General features: G+C 39.4%; 1 protein-coding gene across 4 annotated transcripts in view; it reads left to right on the top strand.

Annotated features, from left to right (window-relative positions):
- Positions 1-26,468, top strand: part of LOC122900136 (SSX family member 2 interacting protein) — a 43,609-nt gene that overhangs the window by 3,909 nt on the left and 13,232 nt on the right. For all 4 annotated transcript variants that reach the window (XM_044238589.1, XM_044238590.1, XM_044238588.1 and 1 more), the window contains exons 2-8: positions 15,859-15,990; positions 17,118-17,287; positions 17,745-17,957; positions 20,319-20,429; positions 22,313-22,448; positions 24,482-24,557; positions 24,640-24,817. In XM_044238589.1, coding sequence (XP_044094524.1) covers positions 15,948-15,990; positions 17,118-17,287; positions 17,745-17,957; positions 20,319-20,429; positions 22,313-22,448; positions 24,482-24,557; positions 24,640-24,817 — 927 coding nt within the window. In that variant the 5' untranslated portion in view covers positions 15,859-15,947. The remainder of the gene's footprint in view (positions 1-15,858; positions 15,991-17,117; positions 17,288-17,744; positions 17,958-20,318; positions 20,430-22,312; positions 22,449-24,481; positions 24,558-24,639; positions 24,818-26,468) is intronic.

Below are 26,468 nucleotides of genomic sequence, written 5' to 3'. Positions count from 1 at the left end.
TCCAAGCCCTAGAGTTTTATCTCCATTTAAATATCTTATGAGGGCTTCTTAAACCCAGTAAGTTCTACACTGAGCTCATTATCATCACATACTTAAACAAACCCAATTTTATTAAACTTACTTTTCTGTTCTCTTTATCTAAGTGACTTTGTTCTCTGTCTACTACCAAAGACTGACTTTTACATGAGAGAATAAATGCCTCCCTTTTGTATATGTGCTGCTGAAGCGAGCACAAACCTCGCTTTTGTATACTTGTCATCATGTTTGTCAGTCCAACTTCTGAAGTATTTACCTGACCTTCACAATTCTCATTATCATGGCTAAGACTATCAGCCAGGCCCTGGCCATTAATTGCCTAATTAGGTATAATACTTTTGTGCCAGGGCTGCTAAAAATGGAACCTTAATGTTTTGGAAACATCAAGTTGGGAGAATATTGCTGTAAGTGTATTACTCTAAAGAAATCATGGCACTATAGATGAATTTAAAATCAGGTATAGAATTTAACAAGTGGCCAGTAGCTACCTACAATCCAAGATGGGTACCAGGCATTTCATCTGCTCTTTATCTGAGAGTTAGTCTATGTTATGAGGATCCCAGTCTTGAGTTTGTTGGTCCTTTGCCAGTAGATTTGCTTGTCTGTACTTTCCTATCTACAGGTTGTCATCTTCAACATTAATCTTTTATTCTGTATTCAAGTTCTAGAAATATCCTTGCACGTAAGATCTAAAATATAAACTCAAGAAGACATCCTAGAAATCTTCAATAAATGCAACCCATCACCAGCTGTGTTGTTTTGTAATGAAGAGTTGGGCCCAGAGAATTTATATCATTTACTTGGGATACTTGGTGAGAGTCAAGAGGAGGACAGGATCTGTGAGGCTTTGGAATCATAAATAGCTAGTTTTTATTCTTAGCTTCCATATTATTAAAAGCTAGGTTTTTATTTCCGCCCCCAGGTTTATAAGTAGACAAGTTACTTAATCTCTCTGAGTCTGATTCTTACCTCAGTAAAATGGTGTTCTGTGTCCTCCTTTCTGGGGCCATTGTAAGGATGGCATAGCTGATGACCCACATCAACTGAAAGTTGAGTGCCGCGCACCCCCCCAAGTTTCTTGTAATTAACTAGTACAGAAGTTTCAAGTCTTCCCTCCTTGTCCATGGATTCCATGTAGATCTGAATGGCTCCATAGTTGCTCTGAAACTATAGCCGAAACTGCTTGTTCTTATACTTTTAAGATGGGAGAGTCACTGGCTTGTGACCCCAAACAGGTTAGCCCCTGCCTTGCCAGTTGTCAGGCTGAGGACCCAGAGCTCTTAGTGTGTCATAGCCAGGACTGGGTAAAATTTAGAAGCGTTTGACATATTTGAGGAACAGTGTATATATATATATTTTTTTAATTTATTTTTTATTTTTTAAAAGATTATGAGACAGAGTGCACACACACGTGCATTTGTGCATGCACACGTGAATGGGGGTTTAGGGGTAGAGGAAGAGGGAGAAGCAGATTCCCTGCCAAGCAGGGAGCCCAATGTGGGGCTCAGTCCTGGGACCCTGAGATCATGACCTGAGCCAAAGGCAGCTGCTTAACTGACTGAGCCACCCAGGTGGTCCTTTATTTTTTATTTTGTTTTTTTAATGTAGGCTCCATTTGGAGCCCAGTGCAGGGCTTGAACTCATGACCCTGAGATCAGACCTGAGTTGAGATCAGGAATCAGATGCTTAACCAACTGAGGCTCACAGCCACTCCTATATTAAAAAAAAAGAAAAAAAGAAAGAGAAAGGAAGGAAGGACGGACAGACTTTCAGGTACAAAGAATTAGTTATATGGCTTGGCTTAGGACATATTTTTGTAACTGATCTGTTTACTTAGTTTTAATACTCAGTGCTAGCTACCATAAGTAGGACCTTGACAATAATCTCTATATGACCATTAGGGCCCATCCAACCCTTTGCCCTACTTGTCTCACCTGAGGCAACTGTTTACTGAATTTTTTTTTTTTTTTAAGATTTATTTATTTGAGAGAGAGAGAGGCAGAGTGTGAGTTGGGGAAGGAGCAGAAGGAGAGGGACAAGCTGACTTTGCTGAGCCCAGAGCTGGATGCAAGGCTTGTTTGTATGTTGCTGAGATCAAAACCTGAGCCAAAATCAAGAGTCAGTCACTCAACTTCCTGAGCCACCCAGGCACCCCCTGTATACTGAATCTTATAGCCATCATTCCTTTGGTATCTTTTAAAACATAGCTTTATTGCATCTCTGAGTTTTCCAAACACATTCACGATTAACACCTATGTCACATGCCCTGTCTTCTGAGGCGTTTTTTCACTTACTATAATGCTGAAATTCATCCACTTAGTATTTGCTGACAGTCCTCTAGATTGTGTGTCACTGCAGCTTCTGATTGTGGCATGAGATTCCATTTTGCATATGTGCCACAGTTTACTCATCCTCCTATGGAGGGGTGTTCACGTTGCTTCCAGGGTCATGCTCTTGTGCTCCTTGGCTCCTGTGAGGATGCCACTGTTGATGTTCCTGCCTCTTGGCACGCAAAGGCAAGAGTGTCTCTGAGATTTGTAGCTAGACGTGGACTTGCTGGGTTGTAGAGTGTGTGAATAGGATACATCAATCTCACCTGTCGAATTTGTTTTTGAGAGGTTCTCCCACCCACTGTGGTTTAGTAAGCCTTAGCCAGACACTCTCTAGGACTATTATGTTCAACCTCCACCGAGTACTCTGGAACATTTTTGCATTATTCCTGAAATCCATTCTGCAGCACCCTTAAGAAAGAATCCTTTCAGCATTCCATATTCTAAACTGCTTAAGTAGAATTCTAACTTCTTCTGAAGCACATTCTGTAGAGTAGAACCATGATCTCAAGTTTGATGCATCAGAATCCCATGGAGGTTCTGTTAGAACATTGATTTGTAGGTTCCACTCCCAGAGGTTCTGAATCTTTAGGCTTAGAATGGGACTTGAGAATTTGCATTTTTTTTTTTTTTTAAAGATGTTGTTTGAGAGAGACATTTTATTTGAGATCATGACCTGAGTTGAAGTCAGAAGCTTGACTGACTGAGCCACCCAGGTGCCTGGAGAATTTGCAATTTTTTTTTAAGATTTTATTTATGTATTTGACAGACCGAGATCACAAGTAGGCTGAGAGGCAAGCAGAGAGAGAGAGGAGAAAGCAGGCTCCCCGCTGAGCAGGGAGCCCGATGCGGTGCTCGATCCCAGGACCCTGAGATCGTGACCCAAGGCGAAGGCAGAGGCTCAACCCACTGAGCCACCCAGGTGCCCCGAGAATTTGCATTTTTAACAATTTCTATGTGCTATATTGATGCCACTAGTCCTGGGACCATAATTTGAGAACTGTAACTGATGACTGAATTTGAGCTGAGTCATTGTAAAAGCTACTACAGATACATGATTACAGTATTACAAATCCATGAATTATGGTAGGTTTTGTTGTTGTCATTATTGTTATTCCCATTGTCTTTAATACATTTAGGAATAAAATACCAATGAATGGTAACTTTTTTTACTTGATTTTTTAAAAGATTTTATTTATTTATTGACAGAGATCACAAGTAGGCAGAGAGGCAGGCAAAAAGAGAGGGTGAAGCAGGCTCCCTGCTGAGCAGAGAGCCCAATATGGTGCTCGATCCCAGGACCCTGAGATTATGACCTGAGCCGAAGGCAGAAGCTTAACCCACTAAGCCAGCCAGGCGCCCTTTTCACTTGATCTTATTGGCTACTTTTAACCTTACAAAGTAAAATAGATGTTAAAACAGTGCTTCTTTTTTGTTCTTAATCCTCTTGTAAGAATATGATGCTTTCTTACTTATACATTGGAAGAATTTGAAAGTGGTGGACTATCTCTAAACTGTCATGCTCTTGATTGATATACAGGGCCACCTTGCTGCTTCCCTGGCACCAGTCAAGACTGAATTGAACACCATTCCAAGGTGCAGCGTGGCTGAAGTGTGGATTCTTGTCTCTCACAGTATTAAAGGAGTATACCTCACACTAATACGTCATTGAACTTAGTTGACGTTTGTTCAGCGAATGTTTTACTGGATCCTACCATGGGTCATTTATGATAGTTCATGGCAAAGCAAAGTACAAACAGTACGATACCAGGCCTGTTGACCAGGAGCTCCGTTTAGGTGGTGGAAGAGAAGTTTCAGTACAGAGAGATCTACCTGAAAGCACAAATAGAAGGGAATGGCAGTTTGGGGAAAGCCTGGCAATTTGATGTCTCTATTCACTAGATTTTTTCAAAAATAATTTTTTTGAATTGCTATAACATCTAATGTTTTGTCTGCTCTTACGTAGTTCACATCCCTGTCACTCGTTTGGAATAAGGGTGATCTGATTTGTAATTTCATCTCAAGGTGACTTGGTAGAAAAGTGAGTACCTGTGTGTGTTCAGTTTGAAAAGCAACTCATGTACTATATATTCCCTCAACTCCTACAATAAAGACAGTAGGGTGTAATAGTTAAATGTGTTGGAATCTTGGCTTTGTCACATTCTAGCTGTATGACCTCAGGCAAGAAAGCTCTCTGATTCTCAGTTTTGTCCTCTGTAATGGGGTGGATAACTCTTTGGGCTATTGTGAGAGTAAATGAGTTAATACATGTAAAATGCTTTAAATTGTTCCTTGTAAATGGTTTATGCGTAATAAATTGTTATCAGGATTTGGTAGCATCTTGTTTGTTGAACAAATAGCTGTGAAGACCAGGTGTGCACATTGTTATAACAATGTAAAGAAGACATTTTGATATGAATAGCTCTACTCAATTCCATATGAAGTCCCATGAAAATGTAATAAACATAGATAATAGGCAAAAATTCTCTAATGATCTTCTAGTTCAACCTCCTTATTTTACAGGTGTGGAAACTGAAAATGAGAGAAATGGTGAGCAGCTCAGGGTTGCTCAGGAAATGCTAGAAGTGGCCCTGAGAACCCTAGGCCCTGCCACCTGGACTCATGCTCTTTCCCCATCCTGTGCGTCTTCCCTGATGTGACAGTGCCGTGAAAGACAAACAAAAAACGACAACTAACAAATCATTTGGGGAGCCACGACCAAAACAGATGAAAAGATTAGCAGTAGAAGTCAGTGTACAAAGAAGTATCAGATGGTGTGGCATAACTCTTAAGTACACACCTCTGTGACTTCATCAGCTGCTCTCTTGGAGAGAAATACACCTATCAGTTGCTTGAGTCATGGAAGGTTGGCAGAGTAAGAACATTATTTTTTGAAAAGAATCTCAATAGTTATAAATCAAAGTCAGTCTCTCCCCTCTTTTCTCCTACCAAGTTTAGATTAAAATAAACCAGAGGAACAGTTCCCCTTTGCCAGGTCTGCCAGTACTCTTTCTGTCTTTCCTCTTCACAGCCTTTGGGGTTCAGGGTGGGGAGATGGGGCGAGTCTTCCCTGATGGGCTAGATCCCCACAGATTATGCTCCGACAAAGCAGGGCCTCAGTGTGAAGACTTGTAGGCATGAATATGTGGGAATGGTGCTGGAAGTGTTAATTCATTGGTGGAAAGAATTTATCATTTGTCTAAGTTATTTCCACTAAAGGGTAAGGTTGCTACCATCTGGGATTGAGGTGGGAGTATTTCCACACACAGTATCTCATTAATTCTGCATGAATCCACTGCCTCTAAGAATTTTACAAAATAATCCATGCCCCTAAAACACTCCAGCTATATCAAAATGTACTATTGAAGAAGTGAATGTAGGTTAGGTCCACCCCTCCCTATACCCAGCCATCTCATGCCACAGGATTGTCATATGAGTAACAGTTTGTAACTTTTCTAGACCTTTCTCCTAAATTTAGGTAGTATTTAGATAGTATAATTTTAAAGGAAAATGGTGATCATACAATTCTTATTATCAATAACTTGTTTTTTTTCTTTCTATACATGCAGATCTGCCTTAATAATCCCAAAGTAGCCCATCTTTTAGCTCTACTATCCATATTGGCTTTTGACTATTTGTGGGTGACATTTAGATTGTCTCTAGTTCCTTGCCATTATGATTTGCTTGCTTATTTGTACGATGGGATATGTAGTAATAGATGCCCAAAAGTATAATTGATTAGTGGAAAGGTTTATAGATTGCAAATTTTTGTAGACTACTAGATTGCCATCTAAAACTACCAATTACTGACCGTTGCTAAACATTACTGACCACTGTTCTGTTGCCCTTTAATACTTGGGTATCTTAGTAGCTCTAGGACATTCGTATACTTTCTAACCAATTTTTGCCCAACAGAGCTGCAGATTGATTGGTTAATCTGGAAATAAATATTTCATACTTTTTGTTACTTATGCCATTCTACTGTTAATTTTGGTGGTTGAGAGTGATGCTGTTCACACCCATCGCATCTGCTTATCACTGTAATGGCTTTTTAAAAACATGGGTCCCCCCCCATTTTAAGATAAGCACATTCACTTATAGAAAATTTAGGAGACACAAAAAAGTAAGGATTACCCATGGTTATCTGTGTGTGGGGATTAGTATATAAAGAGATAAAGTTCTTTTTTTCTTAACAGATTGGTTTTGTTTTCTGTTTTTTCCTGTTCTTATATAAAGTTCTATGTGTGTAGAGCAGAATTTATACCTATGTGTATATACTCCTATAATTTGGGGGGTTTTTAATGACCAAATAAGGTCATGTTAGATAATCATTCTGTGACTTTTTTAAATTAATAAATACCAGGAAATGTTCCCAAGTTACTAAACTGTCTAATAATAGCTAACATTTATTGAGCACTTGCCATGTACCCAAGACCCTGTGTTAAGCCCTGTGGATGCATAAACCTATTTAATAAGATTATCAATTAAATTTTAAAACTCAGTGTGTTACTTAGCCATATGATAATCCTTTGAGACTAAAGACTGTTTTTACTCTCCTTTTGCAAATGAGGAAAATGAAGGCCAGAAATCGTTCAGGGCCACTTCATTTGTGGGTGGTGGAACTAGGGTTTGAAACCAGGTGGTCTGACTTTTAACCATGTGCTTTTTTTTTTTTTTTAATTTATTTATTTATTTATTTATTTATTTTCAGAAAAACAGTATTCATTATTTTTTCACCACACCCAGTGCTCCATGCAAGCCGTGCCCTCTATAATACCCACCGCCTGGTACCCCAACCTCCCACCCCCCCGCCACTTCAAACCCCTCAGATTGTTAACCATGTGTTTTTAACCATGATAGCATACTGGTTCTCATACTGCAGCAACAGTGGATTCCAGTGTGTGTTGGAAGCTTAACGTAGAGCTCCCAAAGCTACGAAGAGGGTGGCTTTCTAATGGCAGATTCTGGCCTGGAGATTCAGCAGGATTGTATGCCTCAACCCAAAGAGATGCACACGCAGTTTTTCCCATAATTTGTGTCTTCATGCCATCTCGTGTAGTCCTGGCCCAGCTGGAGGTACCGGTTAGGGAGTGATGGCCGTAAGGATCCAGGGGAGGAGTACTGCTTCCCGGGCCTCTCATCCACGGAAGCAACAGCAGCAGCAGCATGTGCTGGTGAAGAGGATGGGCCCTCGAGTCTGGGGAGGAGGCGGCTAGCCTCTCTGTGCCTTGATTTTCTTAACTGGAAAAAGGAGATAATGTAGGATTGTTGTGAGGATTGGCTTTGTAATACATGTAGAACATTGAGGACAGCATCTGGCACGTGTTTGTTCCATCAGTTCCCTCTCCCCAGGTCCGTGGTGCTTAGTTTTCACCTGTGACCTTGTTACATCCCCACAGCCACCCTCCAGAGAAGATGGTGTCATCCCATTTTCCAGGTGAGGACACCTGGTCACGCTGTGAGCCCAGCTCTGTGCATGCTGTACTCCTGGTTGTCAGTCCCTGGAGCCACAGACCCAGCCAAGAGGGACAGGTGGTGAAGGGAACACCGAGTTTTGAGTTTCAGCCATTCAGATATTTATTCAATTTTAAGTTAGGAGGAATTTGTTTCTGTGGGAAAGTACACTATTAAATTCTGCCACTCCAATGAATTCGTTTGGATTTTAAATTTGTAAAAGATGGTTTTCTCAGAAGTTGAATTAGTGTGTTTCTACACTGATGTGCACACCTGAATGGTTTTGTGTAAGGCAACAGCAGTATATTTAATGGAATTAAAATCTGTATTCTCCTTTGAACAGACATATAGATGGTGGTATTAATTTTTAAATCATATATTTGCTTTTTGAGAGTAATAACATCTATTTAAAATATGCTGATAACAATTTTTAATTTTTATGACATTTCTAAGATAGGAACACTATTTAAAGGTTTTGTTTTAATGATTTTATTTTCTTAGCCTAACAATTTGGTAACTCTGACTTTGTGAGATTTTGCCCAAACGTTTAATAGGTCACAAGTCTTGTACAATATTTAGAAACCTAGATGGTATACTGTTATTGCTTTCCTATATAATGAAAATCTTTTATTTCCTGACACTTGATTGAGGTTTTAGACTTCTGATTAGGTAGGCAGTTGTGCCTTCTCAAGTTTGAATATCAACTGAACTTGAAAAGAATACTTAAAATATTGTACTTGTGTGAAGGAAATCTTATAATCAAGACACTGCTTATGTTTCTGTTGAGCTCTCTCTCAGTTGGTAGATGTGTTAGAGATTTAGAAGATGAAGAAAGTAATACTTTCCTTTTAAGGACTCACATCTTCTGCCTCTTTTCCATTGCTGTTTTCCTTTATCTGCCGGTGCTTGCTGGAGTGAACATTTTGATTTACCTGAATTACTGAGTCTTGCTCTGTTAAGATTAGTGGAGGGAATACAGGAGTGTGAAATGTGCAGTACGTGAGAGTTTAGGAACGATGAAACAAATTAGTAGAGAATCAAGAGAACCTGTGTGGAGGGAATGATGGTGGTGGTTTTTCTGGGCTTGGAAAAAGTGTTAGATTTGGGTTAGGAGAAAGAGGAAAGCGCAGGCTGGAAGTGGGTGGGCCATATGTGGGACGCAGTTCATTTTATAAACATTTACTGAGCACCTGCTTTGTTTCAGACACTGTTTGTTTCAACAAAGATCCCTACCTTGTAGGAAAGCCCATAACTTCCTGTAGAATTTCATAAACCATTGAGGGAGGCATCCATCTATAATAATATAGAGTGATTAATTGTAGTACTGAGTGATATTGTCATAAAGCTGATTGTTGCACTTGTAGTATATGATGTCACTTTAGTTATATTTCAGCTAAAGACAGATGAATTATGGAAGGGACTCAGAAATGTATATATATTTTAAAAATCTTATCTTGGTTATCTATTGTTGCATAATAAATTACTCTAAAACTTTGCAGCTTGAAACACCAGTATTTATTTTCCAGTTTCTGTCAATCAGTAATCTGGGTGTGGCTTGTCTGGGTGCCTGTAGCTGAGGAGCTCTCACCAGGTGGTGGTTGAGGTGTTGGTCAAGGTTGCAGCCATTAAGGTCTAACTCCAGGAGAAAGAATACTTCTAAACTCACTCTGTGACTCTGGGCAGGCTCCAGGTCCTCACAGGCTGTTGTCTGGAGACATCCGTTAACCTTGCCCCACCAACCTGTCATGGGGCTGCTCTTTCATGACCGAAAGAGGGATCCGAGAGACAATGGATGATAAGTGATCCCTAAAGGAAGCTATGCCTTTTAATCACCTAAATTTGGAAAAGAAATCCTGTGACCTCTTGCTGTATTTGATTTGTTAGAAGCTAGCCACTAAATCCAGCCCACAGCCAGGGAGCAGAGGCACCCTAACATGTGTACACCAGTTAACAGGAATAGTTGGGAGCCATCTCAGAGGCTGCCTACCCCCAGATTTTACAAGTGATTGTTGTATATTGAGACCTTGAGACCCTCCTCCCCTCCACCCCCCCCCCCCGGGTCTTCTGGATAAAAGGAAGAGGAATAACTAGCCAAGGAACTTTTCTGATGGGGGGGGGGAGGTGTGATTAACCCGAACCACAAATATTTTTACTGAACATCTATAAACTTTTGAGTTTTGATTTGTTCTAAAATGGGAAGATGAGTTAGTTCACCCTCATTAAACTTTCTATAGAACTGATCTCCTTTCTGAGAATTGTTTTTAAACTTCTTCAAAGCATAGTGTTTCTAAGTGAGAAAAAAGCTGTTGTTTGTGGTGCAGCAGAGAAGTTTATAAGTATGCCTCAATTTAAGTAGTAGGCAAGTCCCCTTAAGGATTGTATGCTCTAATGAGTGGAATAATTTCAGGTGAACTGTGGGACTCATTCTTTTATTTATTTATTTTTTTAAAAGATTTTATTTATTTATTTGACAGACAGAGATCACAAGTAGGCAGAGAGGCAGACAGAGAGAGAGGAAGGGAAGCAGGCTCCCTGCCAAGCAGAGAGCCTGATGAGGGACTCATTCTTTTAAAGAAGTTTGATAGAAATCTTTAGTATTCTTTTAAATAGAGGTTTGCATGCAGTGTAGATATGTTACGTGGTGACAGAGTGATAAAAGCATTTTTGAAGAACAGATCGATGTCCAGGCTTCACAACCGATTAGAAATGGTGGCCTCAGGCAGTCCTGTTAGTGTCCCTGAGCCCAAGTTTTCTGTCTATAATATAGGAAAATATATATGAAAGAAAGTGTTTTGACATGAAGAATGGTAGATTTATGAAACTTATTAAAATCTTCATTTCAGAAAGGGTATAATTATATTAAGTTCAAATGTCTCACTACTTCCCAATTTTCTGTCAGGATTCTAACCTAGAAAATGCTGTTAGATAATTCTTAAGGTCTGCATAATCATTTTTTCCAGGAAAGACCACAGTGCCCTTGCTTATTTACACCTGAAATATGGCAACACATTAGGGAAACCGAAGTAGTTCCTCAGAAAATAGTAAGATAGCATTTTTACTGGAGTTATTGCAGGGTTTCTGCAATTAGTAAGATTTTCTGTTATGTAGCCTGACTGACTGGAATGTACATTGAGAAATTCTTGGGATCAAGGAAGTTTTTTAGGTGCCTCTGTACATGTTATCCTCTAGGGAGGAATAAATGCAAGTCTGTCTGACTTAAAGATTAGGGGGACGAATTCTTATGGATTACTTTATAGATTTTTTTCTTACTTTAAATTATTTCAGGGTTATCCCTCAACAATCTTAGATGAATAAAATGGCTTTTACAGGGTGGCCAAATTGTTTAATCTTCTGGTTTTGCTCATAAAATTCACTCCTGAAGGTGACCTGTCTTAGAATCTGGGTGGCTTCCCTAACCAATGATGTAAAGAGAGAAATGGGGGTTACTTGAACCAAAATGTGATTTACTGTCAGCTTCTTCCCTTTCTTCTTCTATAATGAAACCTGTAATAAAAATGCTAGTTATAACCAGGTTCGTTCTTGTATTACTTGTCATCAGTGTGCATGGTCCACTTTCAAATGCTTCGCTCTGACTTGATTAGTCTACACTGTGGAACTTCACTGTGTGCTCCAGCACTCAGCTTTAACAGAGTCCTTCTTGGCTGCTTTTGTAGCTTTCAGGTTGTAATGCACCTGTGACAGTATTAGGCTTATGCAAAGCAGAGTTGCTTCTGTTACCTTTTTCCTTTTGCTTTTGAAATTCATATTGATTATAATATCTTTATAAAATAGTTTGTAACCTTCAGCAGTGAAATTTGACTGTGCTTGAGCTAGAATAGAGTAACTTGCTTAAATTAGTTTCTCGGTTTTGTCTTGGATGTTATAGTCTGGTTAGGTAACTTTTATCACAAGCCCCCTCCTAATGTGTTATTATGGTGCATCATTGAATGGAAGAGAATTTGTAGAAACTGTAAGATTGTATGAAATCATATACTTTTGGTGACTTTTTTGTTTGTAGTGTAGTGCTTCAAAGTGGAGTTTTGGTTTTCATTATGAACATTTGACTAGACCTGAATATTTCAGAGTTGGTTGTTGTTTTTGTTTGTTTGTTTTTTGTTATTCTAATTAACAGGGCAGGGAACAATTCACTGCCTAAACCTGTAGATGTGGGAGAGCTGAATTCAGAGAGGAAGAGTAACTGACTGAAATTACAACTTTAAAGGATGGGTGTATAGTAGACATTTTGGTGGTTCATCTTTCTGTATGAGGAGAAAAGGCACTTAAGGCAGTGTTGTGTCTTATTTTAAAAAAAAAAAAAAAAAACAGGAGCAAGAAGGCCTTGGAAAAGTGGCTATTTGTATTTTCTTCTGATCCCATCCCTCCCCTCAACCTAACGAATACAGAGAATTAATCCCATGGCCTAACGTGTTTTTATGAGTATATCTGTCTCCACATTTTCTAAGGTGCTCAGCTTTTATTAAGAGCTTTTTGTTGCAGGTTTTGGAATTCTGTCATTTATACCAAACAGATCTGTATCCAGATGATGGTGGTGATGGTGGTGACGAAGACAACCAACTGACACTCATTTCGTGTGTCCCGTATGCCAGGCCGTGTGCTGAGTACTTCTTTATGTGCATGATCTCACTTAATCCTCTGGGGAAACTGTGCAGTGAAAGTCATTATTATGTCACCAGTGAGGAAACTAGGGCTTGGAAAGGTTGAGTAACTTAGCCAAAGTAGAGCTGGGTTAGAGTGGAGGGGTTTATTGTCCTGTAGATCCCGTTTTGTTTATGCCTGCTATCTCTGGAAGTGAAAAGGAAAATCATTGTCATTTCTTGGTACAGACTCAATCTTTATCCTGTTCCTCCTGTGGCTGAAGGCACCCATATAAGGACAGGGGGAAGAGTTCAGGGTACTCTCAATAAGGCACAAGAGTAAAAAATTATCAAGAGTCCATTACAGACTGGGTAACCCCCTGTATGTGTGTGACACTAACATGTAATACACCACACAGCAGCATTTGCACTAGTGTATGTGGCAGGCCATTCTGTGGCCTAGGAGGCATCTTTGATTTCTCTTTTGCCCATATTTCATTCCGTCTTCTAAGTTCTGAAGGTTCTATCTCCAGAACCCATTCCTGATTTATCCATCTGTGTCTGCTTCTGATCGAGCTGTAGTGAAAACTGGCCTTCTTGCCTGAACTATTGCAGTGGCCCAATATCTTCCAGCCTCCCACTGTCGCCCACCTATAATAAATATACGCAAGAGGGTAGAGGGTAGAGGATATTTTTCACACCCTAAAGATCCTGTTGGCTTTCCTGCCTAAAGTCCTTCACTAGCTTTTCATTGCAACTTAGAGAAAATTCAGCTTCCTGCCGTCTATCCTTGTGTTCTGTGCTCCAAAGGCACTGGCCTTCTTTATGGTTTTCATACTTACCAAGTTCGTTTCCATTTTGGGTCTTTGTACCTGCTGTTTCCTCTACCTGGGCTGCTCTGGTCATCAATCATCTTGTGGCTGACTGTATATTATCAAATATCCGCATCCCGGTGCAGCCGTCCTGGGTGAATCTGAATATCCCACTCCAGTACTCTCTCATGTCACTGTATTTTGTTTTCTTTATAGTTCCCATCACTCTCTGTTATGGTAATTTATTGCTTTGTTATCTATTTCCACCCCCCACTAGAATGTGAACTTGAGGGCAGGGCCTCCCCTGTGCCTAAAAGAGTGTGCCTGTCATGTAGCAGCACATTTAAAAATCTATCGAATGAATGAAAATTTTCATCTCACTTCAGCATTCCATTATGAATATTTCTACATAATCTCTTTAAAAAAGATTTATTTATTTATTTGAGAGAGGGAGCAAGCGACAGAAAGCATGAGCAGGGGCGGGAGAGGGTGAGGAGCAGACGGAGGGCGAGAAGCCGATTCTCCCACCTCAGAGCAGGGAGCCTGATGATGCCATGCGGGTCCTGACATCTGGGCTCTGAGCTGAAGGCAGACGCTTATCTGACTGAGCCACCCAGGCACCCCTATTTCTCCACAATCTTAAATATTCAGAATAGGGGTTGTGAAGTCTGATTCACAGTCCAGATCTGGCCTAAAGACTCATTTTACTTGGCTTATTAAAAAATGTTGTCGTTAGGGGCTCCTGAATGGCTTGGTCAGTTAAGTGGCTCCCTTAGGCTCAGGTCATGATTCTAGGGCCCTGGGATCCAGTCCCACATCGGGCTCCCTGCTCGGTGGAGAGCCTGCTTCTCCCTCTCCCTCTCCCTGCTGCCCCCCCGACTTGTGCGTACTCTCTCTCTCTGTGTCAAATAAATAGATAGAGTCTTTTAAAAAAAAATAGCCATTAGAAATATAATTTACATCCAGTCGAGTGCCCAGATCTTAAGTGTACAATATGGTGGCTTGTGCAGCCTTCCCTGAGCTCAAGATGCAAAAGGCTCTCTCACATCTTGCTTCCAGCTGCGTCCCCTTCCCATAGGGTACCTTGCATAATCTTTTTAAGTAGCTCCTCACCTTTACGAATTGCGAGATTTCACATAAAAATCCAGAATTCCAACATCCCTTGAATGATGGAAAGATAGCAACACATGATCTGCTTTCTCTTTTGGCCATTATATGGCCAAATATTATATGGCCATAATAATGTATTATAGCTGAGAAGCAGGTGTCCAAAGTGGTGGCACCAGTGCTCTCCAGTTTGCCTGTAGCCTTCAGTCCTCCTTCTATCCCTAACTTTGAAATCACTTTCCAGTTGCCATTTATAATTTCATTTGAATTTTTTTATAATGGAGAAATATTTATTTCTTCCATTTTCTCTCTAAAAAAGTAGAAAAGTGACAGTAGGCTAAAAATTTGTGTGAAATGGTTACATGGAAGGTTCTTAGACTTGGTCCACTTCATTCATATGTATCGGTTACCCACCCTAATTCCACATGGTTGTGTTTAAAGGTGATCTGTTGTATAAATGTGTCATTTATTTAACTAGGCTCCTGTGGAGCATGTAAGCTAGTTCCAGTTTTTTGACATTATCAAGAGCAATGTGTAGATGAATCTTTGTACAAATCATTTTTTCAAAAGGTTTTATTTATTTATTTGACAAAGAGATCACAAGTAGGCAGAGAGGCAGCCAGAGAGAGGGGGAAGCAGATTCCCTGCTGAGCAGAGAGACTGATGCAGCCCAGTCCCAGGACCTGAGATCATGACCTGAGCCAAAGGCAGAGGCTTAACCTACTGAGCCACCCAGGCGCCCCTGTACAAATCATTTTTTTTCTTTTCTAAGGTTTTATTTAGATTCCAGTTAGTTAACGTAACAGTGTAATATTGGTTTCAGGGTACGCTTCAGGAATTTGCATGTCATCATCCTTGTGCGGGGCCATGCTGATCTCTGTATTGTTCTGATTTTAGTGGATGTGTTGCCAAAGCAAGCACAAATCATTTTTTTCTTAGGATAAGATTTTAAAAGTGGTATTTCTGGGTCAAAATATATTTTGTTTGTAAGATGTGATACATATTGCCAAATTTCTGGTAGTGGTATGAATTGATGTGATCTGTCTGGAGAACAGTGTATGGAAGTGTGCTTTTTTCTATAGTAAATAAAAAAAAATTTTTCTGCTCATGTAGTTAGTAAAAACAAAAAATGAAAATGCTAGCCAAGAAGTTTTTCATCCTCTTAACTGTAGAAATAGCTTGTATTTTATTTTTAAGGATATATTGAAATCTTTTTTAGTACCATGTTTAGTACCATGTTGTACCTTAGATTTACATTGTGAGTCAAATCATGTACTATGTACTTTGTATATGAAGTAATGTGAATACCTTGGTAGAACTTGATAACCCTTTACTCCTGATCCTTAAACACACACACCACACACACACACATATACACATATACACACGGTTATAATGAGCTCTACCGTGCTCTGTATGGGAGTATATGGAAATAAATAATGCAAAATCCTTTTTATCCATTGATTTTATATTTGCTTTTATATTTTTGATTAAATGCTACTGTTTTACAATTTGTTTTTTAAGGAGATGCCTACATAGAAGGGTGACAGCAGCTGGACTGAATGTTTCACTGTTGAACTGGTTCCTCAGGTAGCCTGGCTCTGGTGACTGCTATGGGAGAGTGGATGACTGTTACAGACCCACATCTGTCTTCAGGTAATAGAGCCTAAAAGGAGTGTAAACTAAAGTGGTTTTAATTGTAGTGGTGAATTTTTAAATGAAACCGTAAAATAATTACCACAAGTATTGAAGATGTGACTAGAGAGAGACATAAATAGTTGTAAAATATCTAACTTTTTTTTTTTTTTAAAGATTTTATTTTATTTATTTGTCAGAGAGAGAGGGAGAGAGAGCGAGCACAGGCAGACAGAGGCAGAGGGAGAAGCAGGCTCCCTGCCGAGCAAGGAGCCCGATGAGGGACTCGATCCCAGGACGCTGGGATTATGACCTGAGCCGAAGGCAGCTGCTTAACCAACTGAGCCACCCAGGCGTCCCAAAATATCTAACTTTTATCTTCAGAAAATTTATATGGGAAAGCTAAAAATTGTGCCATAATTAATGGGGTTCAGTGCCTTTGATAGATGATGGTCTGTTATTATTTTGGAGAAGAATGTTTATGTGTTTGAAATAAATTTATTGGCTACTTCAATATGTTGCTGTAATTTGTTCCTTTAATACATGACCTTTGACTCAGGTGATTCTTATCTGTTATTTTTATAAGTCTGAAATACTATAAATTAAAGTAGTATATTGTAGCTTAACATGCCTACTGAGGGCACTCTCGTTGTATCTTCTTGGAAAAAAGTTCAGTTGACTCTTGGATAACATGGGTTTGAAATGTGTGGGTCCATTTATACATGGATTTTTTTTTTTTGATAAATGTAATATAATACTGTAAATGTATTTTCTCTTATGACTTTCTTAGTAACTTTTTTCGCAGTTCGCTTTATTGTAAGCATATACTAATGTAGTGCATATAACATGCAAAATATGTGTGAATCAGCTGTTACTGGAAAGGCTTCTTGTCATCAGTAGGCTGATAGCTGTGCAGTTTTGTGGAAGTCATCAGTAGCACACAGCTTTTCTGCTGCGTGAGCGTTTGGTGCCCCTTACCCCTGTGTTGTTCAAGGGTCAACTGTATGTAGTTTTCATACAAAGAACAGTTTTGCCTTAATTTGAAAATTCTTAAAAATATTTATATAATTCAAAATCTTTGGTAATGGAGGTAGTTTGCTTTGCATGTTTTTTTAAGTTGTTTAAGTAAATGCCTTTTATTCTTTCAGAAAGCAAAAATATCTGTCAGTATACCTCAGAAACAAAGATGTCTCCATCAAGTTTATACTCACAGCAAGTGCTATGTTCTTCAATACCTTTATCAAAAAATGTGCACAGTTTTTTCAGTGCCTTCTGCACAGAAGAGAATATTGAACAAAGTATTTCGTATCTTGATCAGGTAAAAAAAAATTTTGTGTGTGAGAAGCAATAGCCTGAATCATGTTATATAACAAAACATACCAAAGTTAGGAGAAAACACTTGTCAAGCACACGTATATTGTTATGACTTGGCCTGGGACTTACAACATATGAGACAGGCAAAGAACTGTGGTGAGCATTCCATGTGAGTACATGGTAAACGTGTTTATCAGGAGCAGGGTGGCCTCCACATTGCCCTAGAGACTTCTCCCCTGGACTCTCTCCATTATTTTACTGATACACTAAGTTCCTTGCCCAGGACACAGGCACTTGTAGAGTAGAGGCTAAAAAGAGCCTCTCTCAGTTCTCTCAGTTTTTTGTCCTTTGGGATATTTACAGTTTTCTTAACAGGATAGTTTTTATTATTTCTAAGAAAAGATTTCTATCTTTTGTTTCTATACTAAGTCATTTGGTAACCAAACATTTTCTCCTACCAGGAATTGACTACTTTCGGTTTTCCTTCATTATATGAAGAATCCAAAGGTAAAGACACAAAGAGAGAATTAAATATAGTTGCTGTTTTAAATTGTATGAATGAGCTACTTGTACTTCAGCGGAAGAATCTTCTAGCTCAGGAAAATGTAGAAACACAGAATCTGAAACTGGGAAGTGATATGGACCATCTGCAGAACTGCTATGCAAAACTTAAGGTAGAACTTGCATGTCGACCTGTATTTCAATAAGCCACATGTCTCATAAGCTAAGCTAAGTGATAACTGTTTTCTCTTTAACATTTTTGGGGTTTTATACATACATCCTACAATGCCTGAAGGATAGAGGTCATTCCTGAAGGGGGGATCTGTGGTGAGCCGGAGGGGGTAGTTAGTGGCCTCCAAGGTTATAAAAAGGCTGTGAGTTATGGATAATACTTTAATCTTAATCAGAGAGACCTAGGGAAGGTCTTACGAATTAGACTGATGCAGCGTTGTAAGCACTTGAAGGCTGTAATTCTGCATTAAAACTTTATATACATGGGTAACCTTTGCCAAATGTTTTTTAAGTAGCTTGTGAATAATTACACAATGATACTGGTAATCCAGACCTGTTTAACCTTTCCTCTGAGGGGTTGCTTATTAGGACAGCCCAGAGTATAGAATGTTTTCCAGGAAATCTTCTAATTCTTCTCTTTTAATTTGACCTGAGCCAAAATCTGGTATTTTTCTCTGGACAGAAATGTTTGTTCAGTGATAAAAGTTGCTGATCTGTCCTTGAAGAGCTTCTGGATCTGGTATACAATTCATTCAATTCATTGAGCAAAATTTATTGAGTATTTTTGCGCCAGGCACACTGGGTTTCACAGAGGAGTGAACCCGGTCCCTGCTCCCAAGCAGATTGTAGCATAATGGAAGGAGATACGTTGAACCATAATTATTTGCTTCATTAGTTGTTCTTTGTGTGGGAGGTGAGGAGAGGCTTCACAGTTCACATTTGATCTCAGGTTGGAGGAGTAAGTACAAATTTGCTACTGTTTGGAAAAGGTGTTTTAGGCAGAGGGTATATAACCTGTAGAAAGCATAGAGGTAGGAAAGAGCATTTGACTTTCAGGGAATAGTCAGTAGCTCTGTAGGGGCTGAAGTGGATGATGATGATGATGAACGACAGAGGTGACACCGGGCCCCAGGCATCCGAGGATGTGAGAGGCTCTGTGCAGAAATGCGAAGGCACCAAGGAATGTAAGTGAGAAGAAGGTATCATTGGTATCAGGTAGATATCAGCCTGGCAGTATGGTGGAGAAACTGTGGGGAAGGGGCAGATTTGTATTTGGGACAGAGGTGGGGAGCCCAGAAGTCTTGGTGGAAAGGACAGCTGTTAGCAGGCCTTAGCAGCTGCCAGAGCCAGAGAGGTTTTGGACTTGAACTAAGGTAGCACCAGTGGAGATGATAAAAGTGAAATATGAAGCAAACGTGGGAGGTAAAATGGGTAAAGTTTTATGAAAAACTGAATTTGGGGAATAAGAGAGTCATGAATTTAGGAGACCAGCTCAGTATCTGTCTCAGGTTTATAAAGGATGATAGTATGAGATAAGTGATGTAGTAAGGGGTGTGTAGATTTGCAGGGCTGATGGGAGTTCAAATAAAGCGCTGATAATCACTCAAAGTGAATCTGATTTGACATATATGGGACGTAGCAACTGGCCCAGTGCCTCTAAGTTTAGTCATTCCAAATGGTCTGGCATGATAGGAAGTCATAAACATTTTGAAGAAGAAGGTGCCAAAAATTCTGGTAACTTTGGAGTTATCGGAGGTGTGTTCCTAAATTTCACAAATTCCTAACTCTCCTTGAGACCCATTGTTATAGGTATTGTGCAAGTTGTTATTTGTGGTCAGTTATGCCATAACTTGAGTGGCTTTTATATTTTATAAAGATAAGAGGATTTTAAAAATATCCCAGTGGCCTCATGCAGAACTTGGCACATTTCCTCAGGAAATGTGTGGAATGAATTCAAAATGAGCATCTTATCTTGTACTGATTCCAGCAATGCTGCCATTCTCTTCTGGAAAAAAAATCTTCAGAGGTTAGCACTTGCAAGGGAGAACGAATGTTGTGCTGGATTCCCACCCTTTCTGACCTAAAGGGTTCCCACCTTGCTCCACGTCTTCCTAAAGAGCTTCCTAAAGAAGCTCCACATCAATTTGATTCTTTCTCAAAGAATGTACCGTAGACTGTAGAAGTGCTAAAGAGTCCGAAAAGGAGATTTAAAAAGCATCCAGTGGCAACATCACTGGAATAAGTGAAGATTGCTTTCAAGGGATGCACTTTGAAACTCATTTGTATATATGTAAAAAATGTTGGTATTTTAAGAAATTACCATATGACATTTAAACTTAAGTAAATTTATAATCTTACAGTATTGTCTTATATTGTTTTAAGTGAACATTTTGTGTGCCATTAAACAGCAGCTCTAGCTAACAAATCCTAGTTTGTGTACGTTATTTTTACTAATCTTTGAAGAATTCATTTGTTCCAAGTCCTATGTTAATTTTAATCACAGTTGCATGTGGATGTTTTAGGAACAACTGGAAACCTCCAGGAGAGAAATGATTGGGCTTCAGGAGAGAGACAGACAGTTACAGTGCAAGAACCGGAATTTGCATCAGCTACTGAAAAATGAAAAAGATGAGGTGGGTTGTCAGTTATTGAAGATGAAGTTTAAGTGATTTTTTTTTTCCTTTTGGATTTGACATGACCATACCCCACTTTAAAACAAGAACATTAATTCATCCTTTGTCAGACTGGTACGGTGCACCTCTGTGTATAGCATTGCAGCATATTTAACTGAGCTCAGGACCTCTCCTTGGCACCCCCAACCCCAAGTGGATTCATGGAGTTTAGTATATTGGTCCATAGCTTGTGACAGCCAGTGTCCTCTGCTGTCCGTCCTGGACTCTGGTGCATTACAACTTTTTCTTAGGCACCAGGGTGCTTTAAATGCAGATCTTTTATTCTCTGCCATACCTAAACTTAATATCTGACATGCCTCTTCTATCTCTGTATTAAATATTGCCATTGTTCATCCAAACTATTAATTACTTAACTAAATGGGCACAAGAGTTACTATTTTTTTTAAAAAAGCAATTCACATTACAAAACTTATTTCTGATTGTTATCGACATCATGATTTTAATTTCATTTCTGCTACAGTGGCTACTTAGTATTTGGATCTACAGAGTCAATGCATTTGAAATTACCATTTTTTAATGTATATAAGAAGAAATCATTATGTTCTTACCACTCTGCACTTTGACCCTGGCCATGTAATAACTATAAAGACACAATATTTATTTTCAATGTTGTTGTTTTTTTTTTTTTAACTAAAATTAAGGACTTTTAGGGGAGCTTATTTCTTTCATGATTTTATAGTGATTTAGGCAGATTGTTTTGTCATATTTTGACTGTTTAGTAATGCAGTTAGTGGATAGTGAAGTATCTTAAACTGCAAGGTTGCTTATGCATTTCCTTGGGTTGTTTCACTGAAAATTTTGACTAGATCGGCAGATTGCACATAAGTGATTTGAATATAGTTAATCCTTAGTTGGAATTGAGTTAAATATCATCTCCAGCAGAGATTAAAAATGTTTGTATAGAATAGAACACACTTCCTATCTAGGACTTCCTGAGAAGCCGCCATAGATATAAACACCGAGCTGCAGGGCCGGACGCATAATAGGTACTCAGCAAGTGTTAGAGCCGGATGCTGTCTGCTGTTTGGACTTACTCTAATTTGAGAACTGTTCGTGATCAGATAAAAACAAACCTCCTTATGTTCTGTGATGTGCTAGGGCTAGTTTGTCACAGATTAACAAGGAATCAGGTGAGTCAAGTCATTTACACAGTATAAGGAAGTCACTGCAGATAATCAGGTTAATTCTTGTTTCAGACGAAGCTTTAATCACTTTAATACTTCTGTAAGCGTTTCTGGTTTCTAAATGAGCAGAGTCTGTACGTAGCATAAAAAGGAGCACTGGGTGTTATACATAAACAATGACTCTTGGAACACTGCATCAAAAACTAATGATGTGGGCGCCTGGGTGGCTCAGTGGGTTGAGCCGCTGCCTTCGGCTCAGGTCATGATCTCAGGGTCCTGGGATCGAGTCCCGCATCGGGCTCTCTGCTCAGCAGGGAGCCTGCTTCCTCCTCTCTCTCTCTGCCTGCCTCTCTGCCTACTTGTAATCTCTGTCAAATAAATGAATAAAATCTTTAAAAAAAAAAACTAATGATGTATTTTATGGTGACTATCATAACACAATAAAGAAAAGGTAGAAAAATAATTTAGGAAGTTAGCAGCTCTACAAATTTCAGAATTAAGAAGTAAAGACTTCATGTGATTCACCTAATGATACTTTAAAAATTGATTTCCAGTGGTTATTGGGAAGGAAGAATAATCCTAAAATAAACTATTTTATGAGGAGGTGAATGCTAGGACTTCTCTTTTTTGAATTTATAAATCGTACCTGCGGTTATTAATCATAAAGGGATTCGTTTGATCCAAAATGCTTTTTTCCAGGTACAAAAATTACAAAATATCATTGCAAGTCGAGCTACTCAGTATAATCATGATATGAAGAGAAAAGAACGTGAATATAATAAATTAAAGGAACGTCTGCATCAACTTGTTATGAACAAGAAGGATAAAAAAATAGGTAAGAAACCAACTGATTAATATAAGGAGAATAAATAAAGCTAATATGCTAAAAAACAAACGAATAGGTGGAGCATGATAACTCATGAAGTATTATTTTTATGCTTTATGCAGTTGTTTGTAGATGGTGTGCATCCATATAAACTAGCAAAAATAATAATTTTGCTTTGCTTCCTTTGTTGCATATAATTACAATTTTTTTTTCCCCAATTTATTTATTTTCAGAAAAACAGTATTCATTATTTTTTCACCACACCCAGTGCTCCATGCAAGCTGTGCCCTCTATAATACCCACCACCTGGTACCCCAACCTCCCACCCCCCCGCCACTTCAAACCCCTCAGATTGTTTTTCAGAGTCCATAATTACAATTTTTTAAAAAAATATGACAGTTGTAGTTCCACAGAGGAAAAACTAAGCCAGAGGATCTTCTGATCTTCCATAACAAAGAATGGATCATATGAAAATTCAAGATGAGTGTCTGAGTGTCAAAACAAGTGTGATTTTAGAATTGAGTTCATAAAATAATTTATCAGACCAACTCATTTACATCAGTTCCTTTAAATATGTGATGCTGTGCATTTTTGAAGCAGCTAGTCTGAAGGATGGACTGTGAATGTTATGCTTATGGTTGTGCTTAAGGTGAACTTTTTTCTAGTGTTACTCTTCTGAAAATCAATTTGCAACTTCATCCGAGTATGTGCATAATTTCAGGGAAATCACATAGGTGGAAAAGTAGAACTATGTGCACATGCACGTGTGCACACATGCACACACACACACACGCACGACTACCACTGCGCAGATACAGTTTTGCTGGCCTAGGAAGATACGGCACAGGAAATCCAGGCACTGATTCATCAGACAGTGGTTTCCAGGTGGACTGTAGGTCGTGTTCTAAGCCACGGTAGTGTACGGTAATGCCCTGAACTGTGGTTTCCGAAGCTGAGCTTGGTGGGACTTGCTGACACAACAGCTGATGAGCAGGTGTCTCAGGCTGTCCTGTGGCGGCCATGTCTGCTGTCAGCAGGCAGCTTGGTGCTGGTGGCGTGCCCGCGGATCTAGTGGAGCAGAGCCTTTGCACTCAGTCGGCTCGCTTATTTTATAAAAATCACTGAAAAATGAAAGCATAATAAGCAGTTAAGACAGCATTGGAAAATCTTTAGGTAATCAAATTTAAACTTCGTTGGTTAACCTCATGTTCATTCATGAATTAAATACAGAGCAGGAGGAAATGCTGGAAGTATAAAATGTAACACCTGACTAGAGAAGTTTATTAAAGATGTGACTGGTAACGAGCCCTTATTTTATGGGAGTCTGTTTCCTAGTCCAAACCTACCTGGAAGTGAGAGTTTCGTAATGATTTTATCAAGTCTAGACTTACAATAACTTACTGTCTTCTTACTTCCTTCTGATGGCAACTGCTTCCATCCCCCCCGCCAGACAGAAGAGAAAGTAATACACAGGGGCCTTGACTCCTTTGATGATGACAACACAGGGCTTGGCAGACTTTTTCTGTGAAGATTCTCCTAGTAAACATGTTCAGGTTTATGGAGTCTGTAGTCTTTGGTCACAGCTGTTCACCCCTGCACTTGTAGCGTAAAACTATATTAAACACATGGTCTGGCAGTGTGCTAATGAAATATATCTAGAAAATCAGGCAGCTGACCTGCAGGCCATAGTTTGCCAACCCCAATGATAAAATGAATAATGATAATAAAATAATGCTTACCAATCACTTTGTTAAGTGTTGTAACAACTTCTTTTACTCTTCACAGCAACTCTTGGGTAGATACTTACATTATTCCCTCTGTATTGATGAAGAAACAGGCTTCATAGTTAAATAACTGGTTAAGATCTTAGTGCTTCTCAGGGATGGAGAACTAGAACTTGAAATGCGGGCTGTTTGAGCCCAAATCCTAATCTATACCAGGTCGACCTGTGTGTTCAGTCTGTATAGAGTGTGTTAGGGTTTTATACTCTTAAACATATGTATGGTAAGAATTGGTTTTGTTTTGCATGTTCGTGTTCGTAGCTATGGAAGTTTTAAATTATGTGGGGCGAGCCGATGGAAAAAGAGGCTCCTGGAGGACGGGTAAAACTGAGGCCAGGTAAGGTCCAATTTAAATTGATATATTTCATTAGTGTGTTCTTTCTATAACTGCATTTTCATACTGACAGTTTCTTCCTCAGGAATGAAGATGAAATGTATAAAATTCTCTTGAATGATTATGAATATCGTCAGAAACAAATCCTAATGGAAAATGCTGAACTTAAGAAGGTTCTTCAGCAAATGAAAAAGGAAATGATTTCTCTTCTTTCTCCCCAAAAGCAGAAACCTAGAGAAAGAGCAGATGATAGTACAGGAACTGTAAGTGGCTCTTTCCTCTCTAATAGAGTTTCGGATTGCTAAGTCAAACAATTCAGACAGTAGTTAGGTATTCCCATTGGGGACACCCTTGGTATTTTGGACAGAATGCTCATTGCTCTGCTACCCCTAGTCACTGTGACAATAACAACAGAATGTCCCTGTGTGTTTCTAGACATGGCCTGGGAAATGATGTAAGTGACCTTCCAGGGACTTACTCTGTGCCACACACTGTCATAAGCACTTTATGAACATGTCTCATTTCATTTTTCTAATTCAGTGTTTTGCATATCATAATTATCCCCATTTTATAGCTGAGGAAACTGACGCACACTTGTCTCATTAGCCAAGTATCACAGGTGACAGAGCTAGGATTTAAATTCAAGTTTGTCTCAGCCCAGAGTTCATGTTTTTAACCACTGTGCTGAGTATCCTCTAAATAGTTTAGGTATTGTGTACTTTAAGCAGGCTTGACTTTCGGAATGAAGTGTTTATTAACTTTGGGAACCAACTCATCATTCAGTCCAGAAATTTGCAGAATGAACTTTATGTTCTAGTCCCCGGAAAGAAAAAGCAAAAAGGAATTTCGACTCCTTCCTTTGTCTCATTTGGGACTGTTACAACAAACTACCACAGACTGGGTGGTTAAAAACAACAGAAAATTATTTTTTACTGTTCTGGAGCTGGGAAGTTCAAACTCGGGATACTAGTAGGGTCAGTGTCTGGGAGGGTATGTCCTCCTGGTTGCACATTGCCGGCTCCCTGTACCCTCACCCTCCCATGCTGGAAAGAGGAGCAGCTCACCGGAGTCCCTTTTTAGGGGCACTCATCCCACACACGAGGACACGACTTTTCATGACCTCCTCACTTCCTAAAGGCCCCACCTCTGAATACCTGCACATTGGGCCTTAGAATTTCACCATGAATTTGAGGAACATGAACATTCCGTCCATTGCATCATTCAAGAAGCTCTTTTGGGGAGATGGGGCATAGGCCAAAATAATGGTTACACATCTTAGAAGCTGTAATAGGGTGATACAAACGTGCTGAGCAGAGGAAGTGTGGCAATCAAGGAAGGCCTCACAGACAAGAGTGACCTCTGAATTGGCTTCTAAAGTTTTGGGGGTAGAAGTGTGTGACACAAGGAGAGTAATATGTGCGGAGATCTGAAAACAAATCATGTAATGGGGAACATTTCTTTTAACTTAATCGCTTTACATGTTTAAATTCTAGAGTCAGGCAAGTGACTAAAATCTGAAAATAAAGTTGATGGCGACTGCTAATTATCAGCACGTCATCAGAACTTATTTTATAAACCTGTATGAGGGGATTATTTACCTTGTGGTATCACTATTAAGCACATCCCACCTTCTACCTCTTTTTTCCTTCTTTAAAAAAAAAAACAAAAACCAACATTACCTGAATGTCTTTGAAGCTCCCAGTCCAGGACCCGCTTGACCTCTGCCTTTTCTGTCAAAGTCTGTCACTTTTTGTTGTGTGCGTGCACAAAGCCCTCTCCAGAGTGAGCAGTTCCCATTACTCCCGCAGCGTCTGCAGTTTTTGGCCCCACCTTTACTAACATTACCAGCGTGTATTTAGCGCAAGTAAGGAGTAACTCAAGGAGCCCTTTCTCAGATGTTTCAATTCCCCTCTC

Source organism: Neovison vison, chromosome 2, assembly GCF_020171115.1.
Source record: "Neovison vison isolate M4711 chromosome 2, ASM_NN_V1, whole genome shotgun sequence".
NCBI classification, from domain to species: Eukaryota; Metazoa; Chordata; class Mammalia; order Carnivora; family Mustelidae; genus Neogale; species Neogale vison.
The sequence above is the reverse complement of the archived record's forward strand: the minus strand, read 5'-3'. Positions and strand labels throughout refer to the sequence as shown.